The 14,389-nt window shown below is 34.7% G+C and overlaps 1 protein-coding gene across 12 annotated transcripts in view; it reads left to right on the forward strand.

Moving 5' to 3' along the window:
- Ih (hyperpolarization activated cyclic nucleotide gated potassium channel Ih) overlaps positions 1-14,389 on the forward strand; it is an 87,740-nt gene that overhangs the window by 65,031 nt on the left and 8,320 nt on the right. For 7 of the 12 annotated variants that reach the window (XM_081980619.1, XM_081980618.1, XM_081980628.1 and 4 more), the window contains 5 exons: positions 4,044-4,139; positions 8,084-8,233; positions 8,288-8,506; positions 8,568-8,832; positions 10,950-11,238. In XM_081980619.1, the coding sequence (XP_081836745.1) occupies positions 4,044-4,139; positions 8,084-8,233; positions 8,288-8,506; positions 8,568-8,832; positions 10,950-11,238 (1,019 nt within the window). The remainder of the gene's footprint in view (positions 1-4,043; positions 4,140-8,083; positions 8,234-8,287; positions 8,507-8,567; positions 8,833-10,949; positions 11,239-14,389) is intronic. The other 5 variants (XM_081980621.1, XM_081980620.1, XM_081980627.1 and 2 more) reach the window with 3 other exon arrangements.

The following is a 14,389-nucleotide window of genomic DNA, read 5'->3' on the forward strand; positions in this document are numbered from 1 at the left end:
AACTACGTCGAAGAAACGTTGTAGTGAAACGTAACCTAACGTTGATTTTGGTAGATTGAGAAACGTTTAAATTTAGTAAAAAAGTTGCTTAAATCAATTAGAAACAGCAACATTGATTCAACATTTATTAAGAAACGTTGCAGTGACGTTGAAATTTGACATACATACAATAACTGTTAAGTTTCAATTTTTTGAGAAACGAGTTCTAAATTAATTAAATTAGGTAACGTGTTAACTCAACATAAAATCAACTAAAAACCCACAATTAATAATCAAAGAAAACGTTTAATGTAGAATAAACGTGTGTGTGTGTTTATTGCGATGTTACATTATTCTGGAACTCTGCACCATTTGAAAGCTATTTGGCATCAAAGTGCTTTTCAACACAATCTCTAGAACATTCATTGTCCGCATCATTAAAAGGCCAAAAATAATTTTGAAATTTCCACCCCTGATAACTCTTGAAATCATTGAAAATTCTGTTTTTCTCTGTCATTCATTTTCAGCATTTTAGACTGGCTTAAGCTCTTGCATTCTTATTCTACACCTTTGTCATGTTGTTTTAAAAACTTTTTTTTCTCTATGTTTAACGTGTTTTGGAATGACTTTTAATGCATGTTTTTTCAATTTTCTTCACATCTATTTTAAGTATTGTGTATCTTTCTGTTGTCTACCTATGACTAATGTAATAATAATAATTTCTTGGCAAACATAACCTAAAACATATTATAGGAACGAATTTGAATACAAAATGTTCGACAATTGAAATACTCAATGACAAATGATCCCAAAAGTTATAGACAAAACGATTTGTTTTTCGAAAAATTAAAAACTAGGAGAAAAAGTTCTCAAACATAATTTTATATTCACACAATGCACTTAATATATGGAGAAATGGTACATTTTTAGTAGTGAATCCTTGTAATATTAACCAATTTGTGCATACAATGGGATTATTAATGTTAAATTGTGATTCATGTGCAGATATAATTCAGTTCCTATCTGACAAATTACCATTAACAAGAATATATTTACTTACACAATCACAATATGAATATGGTGTAATAATTATTCCAGTAATTAACGGTTCGATTGGAAACCGATTCAGTATTGTATCATATGAATCTATTGTATAATTTATTTATTAATTCTGAATGGATAATTAAATAATGTTAAATTATCTCGTTTAATCTTGTCGGATAGCTGCTAAAACTACAATAATCTGAGCGATATTGTGGAAATTGCTGGGATTTCTTTCATTATTAACCTTCAAATTTACAATTTAGAGGTTTGCAGCTTTCTAAAACAAGAAAATTTAAATGTGTTGCGATATTACTACACACTACATGACACTGACAACTTCAAACTTGGACAACACTCAAATCAACCACTACTGGTCGTTTCGAGAAAATTCGAGAATATTTGTTGTCCCCAGCAACACTTAGACCAAATTTGGGTGGTTGGAAGGAGTATTCAAGTAAACAATTTTACTCGAATGTAATCTGACCAATTTTTCTTTTTTATAAACTGGATTATGTGATCAGACCCGGTCATCAGTTTGGATTCTGCTGCTACTAGTTCCGGCATTTCTTCCAAATTCATTCTCTCATCGAATTCGTTCGGGGATGAGTTTACCTGGAATTCCTATCTTGACGCATCCATGATATGTGTTCAATATTTGTTGTTTCCTGACTGTGTCATCCCTCAATGCTACTCTCTTTCACATTCATGGACATTTGTTTGCTTCAGATCCTGCTCAGTCATCTTCACATCAGTCTCGTCTCGACCTGACTTCATGATACTATTTTTAAAATTCATATGGAATTTATGTGGCTTCATAAGATCCAGACCCAGAGATGTAGGCGACGAGAACCATATGATTGGCATCATGGATTCCCAAAACAGGGAAACAAAGTTTAAACCTTGCCATTTATTACTAAGCTGGTATTGTTCTGCTGAAGTCAAGTTACCTTAATAACTGTAGGTGTAGCTTGATAATGATGTTCGGCTAGCTTTCGTTTTGGATATACATTGGCTAGTCTTCCTCTATCCTGATTCACCATTCCTTTTGGTTTGAGGCACTGATGTCCTTTATCGCAATTCCAGTATCGTAAGAATCGTGTAGACGGTTTCTTTGGTAATCTTGATGGGTTTGGTCTCCAGTTGGATTTCCAATTATCAATTCTAGTCTGATTGGGTTGCTGAAAGGCATGTGCTTAAACATCTGTTGTTCTCCAAGCTTCTTTGTCCTGAGCGGCCTGCAGGAACACCTGTATTCCCAGTCCAACTAAGAGTTTCATCTAGTCTATCCATGTTGTTGGTGATCTTCCCCTCGGTCATTTCCATCCACTTTCCCCAACACAATAAGTCTGTCTAAATCATCAGTTCTTCGTGACAGATGGAAGTATTTCAGATATGATTTGCTGATTCTGGATGTAAGGCAGAAAATAAAATAGATCCTTCTATAAGTTCTAAGTTTGTTGGCTTCTCTGCCTTCTGCTTGATAACTTAGCCTCGTAAACTTTCTCCAGGTGCTTGTTTCCGAATCTCATTTCTGAGCGCTGGACCAGGTCGTCATAGTTTATATAATGGCTTTCATCTATCCTTTTTCATCATCCGTTGTCCAGTTGTTTGTTGCTTCAGCAGCAGTCTCAAACTGTTTCTTATAAATAATCTAAAAGGTCAAACACTAGAAGTTTAATATTTGCATAGTAACTCGAAGCAGCAACCATTATTGGTTCTAGTGACTTCCCTCTGTTAGTTTAGTTTTTTCGACTCCGCCTATTCTCTTGTAGACTTTTTCTTCTAAGGTTCCTATCCGGGTTTTCATTTCGCTTTTCACTTTACTAATCCCACAATCTAGCTTCTGTTCTTGGTTCTTAATTTGTCCTTTTATGCCCTTCAGCTTACGGTCTTGACTTGCTTGATTTCCTCTAATTTCTCGACTTCCTTGCATTGCTTCCAACTTTGCCTCGAACTGGTTTTGAGTTTTCAGGTTTGCTCTCATCTTCTTCAAGTTCTTCAAGTCCAGGGGCCTAATTCTTGAAAGCAGAGAACGGAACTCTCAAGAGAGGTGTTGATTCTAAATTACGGTTTTGACTTTCTTGAATTGCTTTTTTTTCTCACTTCCTCTTTCATTTCAGCTTTCATCTCATCAACGTTGGGTACATAAAGGCATTCAATAGTCAAACTTCTTGCAATTTTGGTCGGTTTCTTCTGTCCTCGTAGTCTTCGTTGCTTTCCTGGATCTCCAATCTCACGTTTTTTCACTAATACTCCACCTAATACTTTTGTTTAACATCGTATATTCGACGTTGTTTATAAATACATTACACAACAATCAAATCATTAACTACTACTTCTGGTCCTAGCCCAGCTGGTTATATGTGTATGCTTCTATGGATTCAAGGGAATATTCTTGACATTGTTAGTCTCTCTTATACTTCAAACTATGACGTAAGTCTCTCTCTCTCACAAACAGCTAAACTAGGACATTCGAGAACCAAAACAGTGTAATACACGAGATAACTAACAAAATACACTATTAGGCACAGGTAGACGGTTTTGTCAATTATGGTCTCACTTAAATTAAACATAACAACTAATCCTTTTATCAAAAATCCGCAAAAAAACAAAAGAACAAACGAATGGTAGTTCTAACCTAATTTTGTCCTACCAACAGCTGACGATTTCAATTCCCCAGTTGACAACACTATAAAGTACGGTTAAGTTATTCTTGGAAAAACCGGGTGCCAAAAGTGTTTTATGGTTATTTCCATTTCTAGTATAAAACCATATAACTAAAAGATATAATGAAAATGAATAATAATATATTACTAATTACGAAAAAAAAACACTAACACTTAATGATATGCAAGAAAAAAGCTTATCAATGTATCACACATTATCTGTGCATGCGCTTGAGACTGCAGCCAGTTCACTAACATTGTCTCTTAATCTTCCTTTTTAAAAACGAACGTCGTTCTTCAGGCCGACGCCACTAACGCTTCCTATTCTATTATCTTGTGTTCTTCGCTTTCTAGATCTTGCAGAATCTGCAAAAAAAGCGAACCGAAAGAAGAGGAAGATACAGTTCCGACCTGAACAAGGCGAGCACGAAGAGCAATCTCATCTTTAAGGTAAAACTGTGCTTCATGACCCGCTTGTGGCATTGCGCATGAACAGGCGCTTCGCTTCCGCATCTGTCTCGACACAGAATTTTATGATTTTTCACTTAATCTTACATTCTTTATTGTATGAGAGTTCAAGTTGGTTAATATAGTTTCGTTTTTTCAAGTAACAAGAGCTGTTATTCCTTTTTGTTTTAGAAGGGGGCGCGCGGTTACTCGAGCCGGAAAACGGGACTCACTTACATCATTAGACGTTTGTAAGGGACTCATCATTAGAACCCATTTGCATCGTTTTTTTTTCAGTTTCAGTAGGTTTGAATGATCTTAAATAAACACGATTTAAGCTAGTTTCACTTTGCTGTTTTTTGGGCTGTTTTTGGGACCGTCTCTAGCTCCTTAGGACACGGAAACTAGCGCTCAAAAGCTTGATGCAAATGCGTGATTTTTGATTGAGTAGGATTTTTTTGAAACTCTTAAAGTAGGTAGTTTTTAACTAACTAGTTAGACTAGTTTTCAAGTTTTCTAGCGGGAAATCAATAGACAGTGTTTCAAAACAAACCACCATAAGTAATCATTGGTTTTAAGTGAAATCCAGCCAGCCCATCATACAGAAGAGAGAACCATTGAAGAGAGAACCATTGAATATTTCCATTAAAGAAAGCCATTGGTCAGTCTACTAATTAAATGTATCTGTTCTTTACTTCCTTTATGCAGTGTTCTTATCAGTTTTTTTCGTTTTAAACACTGTTGCCAGTTTACTTTTAGCAATCAATTTTTTTTTCAAATTCCGACAGTCATCTATGTATTAGACCACTATCTGCCTTTACTGAAAGATCATTCTTCCAATCTTCTTTGGTTGGAATGTGAGTAAAATAGCCTCTGACGTTTTCCCAGTTTTCCGGAAAACCGAGATAGACAATTTAATTTGAAAACCGGAAATAAGTTTCACATAAAATTCTCTAAAACTTTCCCCATTTAACCGACTCTGTAGCTCTTACCGTTTTCGAGATCCCAATACATGTAGAAGCAATTTGGGACACACTGTATAGTACTGGAGAGAAAACTCATTGAGGGTATACCATTCTTCCTGCTGCCTTTATCGTGGTTTTTACAGATCGTTCTAGTGAGGAAGATCAGAGGAAGAATGATGTATGCATAGAAATGATCCAAATTTGGGTTCTGTAAGTTTCAATGCTAATACAGATGGTCAATAGTAGGAAATACTAATGGAGACTAGTTTGCATGCGAGGGTTCTTTAATTGCTTTTCTTGAAAAGGCAGAAATCTTTAAAATGTTTTGTGGTTATTCGACAAATGACGATTTTGTCTCTTCTTCTTCTTCTTCTTATTCATATTTAAGATCGCGCGATCTGTTAGTGGTTTTGCAGGTTCCTCTGGATCAGTTCCTGGGAGGTGGACTGCCAGCTGTCCTTCCATCTCTTAGGTGGTCTTCCGGGTGCTCTTTCAGTCTTCCCTCTTCCATTCTTCTCACGTGAGCGTACCAATATCTTTTTCTTCAGTGATATTAATTGAATCTGTTGAAACATCAGATATTGAAAGGAGCCTATTTAGATCATACAGACCTAAGTCTGTCCATTTTACTGGTTGATTAGAATATTGACGTTCATTTCGAGGAAAAGTCTTTAAGATGTCCTCTTTGATATCTAAGAACAAACCTTTTCATTGATTTTAAACTTATTGGTTTGTGTGACTTTTGTCCAGAGTGCTCCAATTAATTTTAGAAGATATAAGACCGTTGTATGCTGTCACAATTTCAACGCAATTTCTCATTTTTTGAATAAACCGGACAAGTGTGGTAATAAGGTTTTTTGGTTGATCGTTCATCTGATCTTCCCAAGCGTCAGTACTTTGGCTTTTATGTGTAGATAGTAAGATTTTCTTCACCAATTGTGGAAATGTTGTCATCTTTTTTGGCGAAGCTAGACTTGAAGCTATTCTTGCACATCAACAAATTTTCTCCATTAAATAAACCCCTTAAATCCCACCCTTTTGTGAAAACTTAATTATGTATCAGCTTAATCCACCCTGCCTAGTATCATCCTAGGATAAAAGTGTTATGCCAATGTTTCCAATTCTACATACATGTAATGGACTAATATTGATCCTATTGTATTGTTCCTCAGACTCAGAATCAGCTGATCTTGAATACCGATTAACTAGTAGATATAAGCGCAATTTGTATGGTATAATAAAGCAGATATCACTTAACAGGTTTTTATGATGTGCTGGCTTAGAAATGTACTAACATAGTTTCATTCATATGTGACATTTCTCCTTTCTAATGATTACTTAGGTTGGCTCGTTTTGACACTACAATCAAATCGCGGTGTTCTTAATCTACGTCACTAACCAAGTTTTACACACCCTCACAATTTTACGAGTGCTAAACCAAAGGTTTTCCTCAACAATATCACCACTTTGGGACCTTTTGCATATTCACAGTCACGCCAAAAATGCAGCGTACTTAATCCGGTTTAACTAACTCTATGTTAAAAAAATGTTTCAAATTATAAACACCAGAGCTTTTGCACTATAAATTGTATCTAAAATGTTTGACTGCGTACCATCTTTCCAAACAATGTTTGGGGGGATTTTCTTTAATTTTTACAGGGTGTTCAGATGATTGGCTTGGGTAAGTATGATGGCCATATTAAGTATATTTTTTGGCAGCTTCTCCTTTTGTTGCTCCTGTCTAGTTTAGAGTAAATTTCCAAAATGGTCAGTAGTGAAAAATGGTAGTTTTTCTGAAGTGTGTACGTTTCTGACGTTGTCCGTAATAAGATAAATAAAATGATGAAAATCGCCACACACAAAAAATTAAAAAATCTGTCAAATTGACAAGTTATGTTCAGACAGAGTTTTGCTGTGAAAAGTGTCTTATTAATCAGAGTGGCAGGGTTAAAGTGGTTTAAAAATCGTAATTAATTGCAGATTAGCAAGTTGATATACAGAGTGTGGAAACTTTATTTACAAAGTACAACCGTTAGTTTTTGACTTTCCATGTATGATTTAGATATGACCACAACCTTGTTTCACCCTGTATATTTTTTAAAACATTTTTACTTTAACCTCAGGTGAACACATTTAAAAAAATTACTAAGAAAGAGATATTCATTGCAAACATTCCACATTGTAGAACCAACATTCCACATGTCCACATTTGTAGTACAACACAGCCCTGTCGTAGTTTGTGATTGGTCAAGAAAAAGCAACAAGCTGATAGCTGCTTTTTTTGACCAATCACAAACGACCCACTGTGCTGAGAAAATGCTTCACATGTAGACTTAGATTAGTTTGCCTACTTTTGACAGAACACCTTGTGATTAACTGTCAAATTACGTCACACTCGTTAGGTTGTCACATGTCATTTATGAAGCCTAGGTCGAGAGAACATAGCAGTGACAACCTAACAAACGTTACGTAATTTGACAGTTCGTCAGGAGGTTTATTGTAAGTTTGTCAGAAGTGTCATTATTGCTCTGCTCTTTTCAAATAAACTATTGCTGAATCACAGAAGGTTTGTCTTTGTCGCGAGCATTAGTTTGCAATGGTTCTCTCTGTCTCTTTACCATTGGTTTTGTATGGATAATTTTCCACACATTTTTGGATACTGTAAAATTCGACGTCTTTAAGACAATTTCATTGTAAATCCTTTATTGAATGAAAAACTTGATATGTTGATAATACTACTTAAAGTTGAGTTTCAGATGCGGAATTACAGCAAAGTAAGGATTAGAGGGACACAAAAAAAACTGTAGGGGCTATGGTATTTACAGTATTATAAATTGCAACTGGTGTTTTTGTACTTAAGTGTAGATCCTTTTTCTCTTGGTAACTAATGCAATTTTGGTAGGATTCACTGGGCTTAAAGGAACTTTTTCTCTATTCGCTTCCATTCCTAGTTTATCCGTAATAATGTTTCTTCTTTTTCAGTTTTTAAATATGGCTAGCGTATTCATGCGGATATTCAACTTGATATGCATGATGTTGCTAATCGGCCATTGGAGCGGATGTTTGCAGTTTCTTGTGCCTATGTTGCAAGGATTTCCTGCTAATTCTTGGGTAGCCATTAATGAGTTGCAAGTATGTTAGTTTTGTTGGCTTAAATTCCCAAAACACACCCTGGTATTCCTGTAGGAGGCCTATTGGTTGGAACAGTATTCTTGGGCGTTATTTAAAGCAATGTCTCACATGTTGTGCATTGGTTATGGTCGGTTTCCTCCACAATCATTGGTGGATATGTGGTTGACGATGCTTTCTATGATTTCCGGAGCGACTTGCTATGCTCTATTCCTTGGACATGCCACTAATTTGATTCAGAGTTTGGATTCGTCCAGGAGACAATACAGGGAAAAGGTAACCTAATTCTATTACCTCTACCAAAAAGAAGCTGGAAGTGAAATGATATTTTCTGTAGGTGAAACAAGTGGAGGAGTATATGGCCTATCGCAAGCTGCCTCGAGAAATGCGCCAACGAATCACAGAATACTTTGAGCATCGTTACCAGGGTAAATTCTTCGACGAGGAAATTATCCTGGGGGAACTGTCCGAAAAGCTCCGCGAAGACGTCATAAACTACAACTGTCGATCTTTGGTCGCCAGTGTGCCATTTTTTGCCAACGCCGATTCAAATTTCGTATCGGACGTGGTTACTAAGTTGAAATATGAAGTCTTCCAACCGGGTAAGTTTGAAAATTGCATAATTAGTTGATAAAATGCAATAAAGACGAGTTTTTTTCGCTTAAATTATACACCACAAACTTGGATGGCGGCCATCAATTAATAATTTGGAGGATTTCACTTTGCAATTTGGGTGGAAAGGTTACGCTTACGTTTATGAATTAAAGATGCGGAATTGGGCAAACTCGCTCTCGTATTTTCAAATTTTTAGGAAGCAATTGTTCTGGTACTTTCGAAGCTTTTGAAACAAATTTGTGTCAATTATTAAAATATCATCTCATTTTTAACACCGCAGGGAATTTTACCGTCATATTTAGTTAATATACAGGGTGGTCCAGTTTTAAATGTCAATAATTCACCATTCGATAGCCCATCAAAAAAATAAGTTGACATGCATTATGTTATTTTCCTGAAAAATGCTTTCTAAGGAAAATACAGTTCATATCTTAGTTTAAAAAATCGTTTTTTTTGTCATAACTGTCAGACCGTTGGAACACTTATGAAATTAATACTTATTATGTAGTGTTAATGACTTCTCAAAATTGTCCAGTGGCGTAGATACATTAAGATTGTTTTGTTCAGCTCATCTTAAAAATTGTCTCGAAAAGGCTGAAAATTGACTTAAAAGGCTTAAAAAATGTCTTTGTAGCCAGTTTTCATAATTTGCGGACAAATTGAAGGACTTTAGTCTTGAAAATTGACATAGAAACCAGTAAATTGACTTTAAAACGGAGAAAATTAACTTGGGCAGCTTAAAAATTGTGACACCACAAAAAGTTAATCTGAACCAATAAAAAGTAACATCAGAAGCTTAAAATTTGCATTTGAAGTAAGTTTTCATAATATGAAACCAAATTTCATTACTTTAGTCTTGAAAATAAATTTGCTTTTCATTTTCTTAAAACTCTTGGCTATTTTTAGTGCTTTAAAACTGCTCTCAGCTTGGAAAATCGAATTTCAAGACAACCTTCACACCAAATTTTTGACATAGTAGACTTAGACTTAGAGACTTAGAGACTATAGTCTTAAAAATGTCATTTCAAGCTTTGTCACTATTAAATTGTCTTCTAGAGACGTCAATGCTAAAACTTCGAGCATTTCTGAAAAATCTAAACTGTTTTTAGTGCTTTAAGACTGTGTTCAGCCTGAAAAATCTAATTTCAAGACTATCTTCACAAAGTTTTTGACTTATCAGACCTGAAAGCCGGTTTGTATACTGTACATAGTCTTTAAAATGTCACTTCAAGCTTCTTCGCTATTAAACTGACTTCTACACTCATCGATTCAAAAAATTGAAGCATTTCTAAGTAGTTCGGACTATTTTTATTGCTTTAAGACTGAAAAATCGAGTTTAAGCCTATTTATAATAGTAAACGTCAAGTTTCAGACTCTTCAGTAATAAAGCTAAAAATGTTGGAACTTAATGCTACAATATTCGTCTTAAAAACTAATTTTAAGAAATAAATTAGTCTAAAAAAATGAATTTGGACTGTTTCCAGTGTTTAATTGAATTCCAGACTTGTTTCAGTCCAGAAAATTGAGTTGTATAAAAAAAAATTAGTCCAAACATCGTATTTCTTTGACTATTTTCAATGTCAAAAATTAACTTGTAAACCTCCCAGATGACCAAATTTGAATCCTCTCTTTTTTTTGAGTTTTAAAACGTAATCTTGCAAACAGAATTTTAAATCAAAATTTTACAAGAAATACTTCTTTCTCCAAATTGAACAAGGAAACTAAAAAAACTGTAATTTTTGAATAATATCCAGTAAGCGTATAAAATAAAGTGGGGAAATAAAGACCAATATCCTCCTGTATCAACGCTACTAAACAATTTTGACAAACGTTATTCATATCATTTGGACTTACTAATATTCAAATTTATCAACACCCATACAATTGATCTTTAATTAAACAATAACTTATCCTCCTAAAAGTAGCTTTTATGGTAAATGAGTTTAAGAATTCAAGAATGTTAGTACTACAGTATCATTGTCTAACACATACGAAACAAATTTGACTGGTAAACAACGTTACATCAGTTTGCCCAACTCTTTTCTGCAAATATGTTATTTCTTTTAATGGTAAACATTTACTAATTTGTGTTTTCTTTTTGAAGGTGATATTATAATAAAAGAAGGCACAATCGGAACAAAAATGTACTTTATCCAAGAAGGTATCGTCGACATAGTGATGGCCAGTGGCGACGTGGCCACCAGCCTAAGTGACGGTTCCTACTTTGGCGAAATTTGCCTACTGACCAACGCGAGACGAGTCGCCTCTGTACGAGCAGAAACGTACTGCAACCTGTTCTCGTTGTCCGTGGACCATTTCAACGCGGTACTCGACCAGTACCCGCTCATGAGACGCACCATGGAATCAGTGGCGGCGGAGAGGTCAGTGCGTTGGTTCGTATACTTAAACAACCCGGACTGGGTTTATTACATTCTTAGTGACGCTTGCTTGTTCGATGTGTGTAATTTGGTGGACTTTCCGCTTTCTTTTTCTCTCTTTCTCGTCTTGTTATAGTTTGGTGCAGGAAACAGTCAATTTACGTCACAGGTTGATCACACAATCAGCCAGGTTGCAGGAACTCCATCAGTAAAGCAGTGAACGGAATTTTAAAGAAAAAGTGACAGAAGAAGCTGACAATAACGGGTTCCTGTCATATTCTGTAGAAATAACTCACTTGGTTGCTTAAAAACTCTCCCAGGTTACTCTTAAACCAACTGACTGGGGAAAATTTATAAGATTGTTCTGGGTGTCTATTCTTGAAACAAGGGAAGGGAGTTATTAAGAGAAATGTATGCAGAATGTGACAAGAACCTGCCCAATTATATCAAGTCTTCTGTCACGTTCTATCAGCACTTCTCCTGAGAAGCCCTGCTTTCATGAATTAGCACCCTGGTGTGAAAACAATGGAATTTTGGATACTTAATCTAACTTGGTAGTAAAAGAAAGTCAGTCCTGATTTCTGAGCTGTAAATGGAAGTATTCTTCCAGATCGGACTTTTAAATAAAATACTAGGCTAAAAACCAAGGTTCTTATGAAGAAGAGTTGTAAGAAGTTATTTTACAAAAAGAAATAAAAATTTTGTGCAATTTTTACCCTGAACACAAAATATCTGTTAATATTGAACAATACTCTTCGTCCATATACATTTCAGTAGAAAGCTAATAGTCCGCGGGGTAAGAAAATTTATTCTGAACAATTTGGGTTTCTTGTAAAATTTTTGTAATTCTAACCGTTTCCGAGAAATACAACTTTTTAAAAAATTGCAACAAAAATTTGAAAGTTCAACATTTTCGTTATTTTTGGGGTTTCACGATTGAACATATACTAGGTGCTCAAAAAACAAAAAGAAAACATAATGTCATTAAGAACATTTTTGTTTAATCGCATCTAAAATTTTCATAACTCTAACTGTTTTCGAGATACTTGACTTTTTTTGAAAATTGCATCACAATTTTGAAAGTGTCGTATCTTTACTATTTTTGGGATTTCAACGACTGCAACAAGCTCAAAGAGTTTGTCTGAAGCTTTTCTTTCATCTCGTGCTAACTGCAAAACGATTGAACATATACAAGGTGTTAAAAAAACAATTTAACTTTGCCAGTTGTGATCACGTTTATTCAATTCTGAGTGCATGTAAACTTAGTCCACTGGGTACAGAAAGTTATTCTAAACATTTTCTTTTTCAAAAAGTGCAACTCTTTTCGAGATATTGTATCCAAAACTTTCACAATTCTGTATTTTGGTTACTTTTTGGTGTTTCAGCGACAGTAAAAAACCCTTGAAACTGTCTTGAACTGTACGTATCCATCATAAATAGGTACTAAAAGCATTATTACCCTTTAATAGAATGAATTAATTTCTTACAACAAAAATGGCATTTTATTGTTATTCCTTCTGGCTGCTCAAATACATCAAATTAACTAAACTATTCTACAAACAATCTTGTGACGTATACTGACTGTTTCTTAGAATTAACTATACCCTGTAGTACCGTAAAAAGTGTCGCTTTTGACTTACACTTCTTATCCCATTCTATCATCATCTAAGCAGCCTTAATCTAATAATCATCAAAATCATTTTCATGGCTGGTAAAGGTAGAATTTGATTATCCTTTTTCAAACTTGGCCACTGTATAATTTTGTTTTGTTCTTTACACAACACAAAATTCAAAACACATCACACGCAAGCACACACAACACCATATTTTTTGTTGAAGAAAATGTATTGGTGTTGCAGAATGTTCACACCCGTTTGGGTTAGAGACACTTGAAATACTTTATCGGTTGAACTAAAAAAAACGTTCATTTATATTAATAATAATAATTGATTTATGTTATGCATTCATAAAATCTTGACTGGTAACAATTACGTACTTGTACCTCAAATAGATTTATATGCGTGTGACATACTTCAAATTGCTGTATCGAGGGGGAGATAATAATGTAATAATAGAAATTTTGTAATGTCTGTCCATTATGCTTAGCACTGTTTAAAACACATTTAATAACTTTCAGGAAAATTTAAAAACTTTATTTTAAGAACTTTTAACGTAGTGAATCTTTATTAACGATTCACGAATAATGGAAGATGAGTTTCACGTAAATTGACAAGAATTATTTGAATAAGTTGTATTCACAAACTGCTGCACATCGGCCACCTGGATTTCCGGATCTAAGTCTATGTATTGTATAGTTGTTATATGTATAGATTTCCTTAATTTTAGAGACATAATATTCAAAGGAGATCCCAAAAGTTTTTGTCAAATGTTAATGTCAATAGAATGTATTCAACTAGCAAAAAACTTACATTCACTCTCCTATCCACGATCTTTCCAAGACCCAACTTAAACAGCAGAATAATCGGTCTGTCTCCACCACTGGGTTGGGGTTTTCTGATTCTCACTCTCATCCATACTTTAGAAAACGGAACGTACAACCCTTGCTGTATCGTTCAAAAATCTCTTCTCTTTGCGTCTATTACTTTGATAAACGCCTTTACCGAGATCTTGTTTCAGAGGCAGAATCCAACCACTTGGTAAAAAAATATAATTTAATAACTAAATAGCAGTTACAACTAAATGACAAAATAGTTGGTTTATCAACTTAGTGAATCGGAATAAAACTTTCAAACCTAATTTCCAAAAGTATCACTTTAAACCGTACCTTTTACATGCACAAAATATTACAATAATTAAATAAATTATCCACACATTTGTTAAACAATGATGAGGGCAGCTTTCTGGACGGTTTGGCACTCGCGTTTTATTATAATTTAGGAAATGGTTTACTATTCAATTAATTTACGAACCCGGTGCGGATTGCAGAATTCGGGACGACTACATCATGGTGTTATGAGGCGGAGCCTCCGACCGTCTCCCTTATCAACGCATGTTGAGCGTTACTGTCGACTATATAGTTAACTTAAAAAAACTTAACTGTGCAGTGCAAAATTGCAGGTAAACTTTTACTAAAATTGTTAAGAAGTTCTTTTTCCTTTGTCAAGTAGTTATTAGGTATGGTTTTCAAAGTGGAGGTTAGTTTCAC

Source organism: Ips typographus, linkage group LG5 (assembly GCF_016097725.1).
Source record: "Ips typographus isolate SLU linkage group LG5, UJ_Ityp_2.0, whole genome shotgun sequence".
Classification (NCBI taxonomy): domain Eukaryota; kingdom Metazoa; phylum Arthropoda; class Insecta; order Coleoptera; family Curculionidae; genus Ips; species Ips typographus.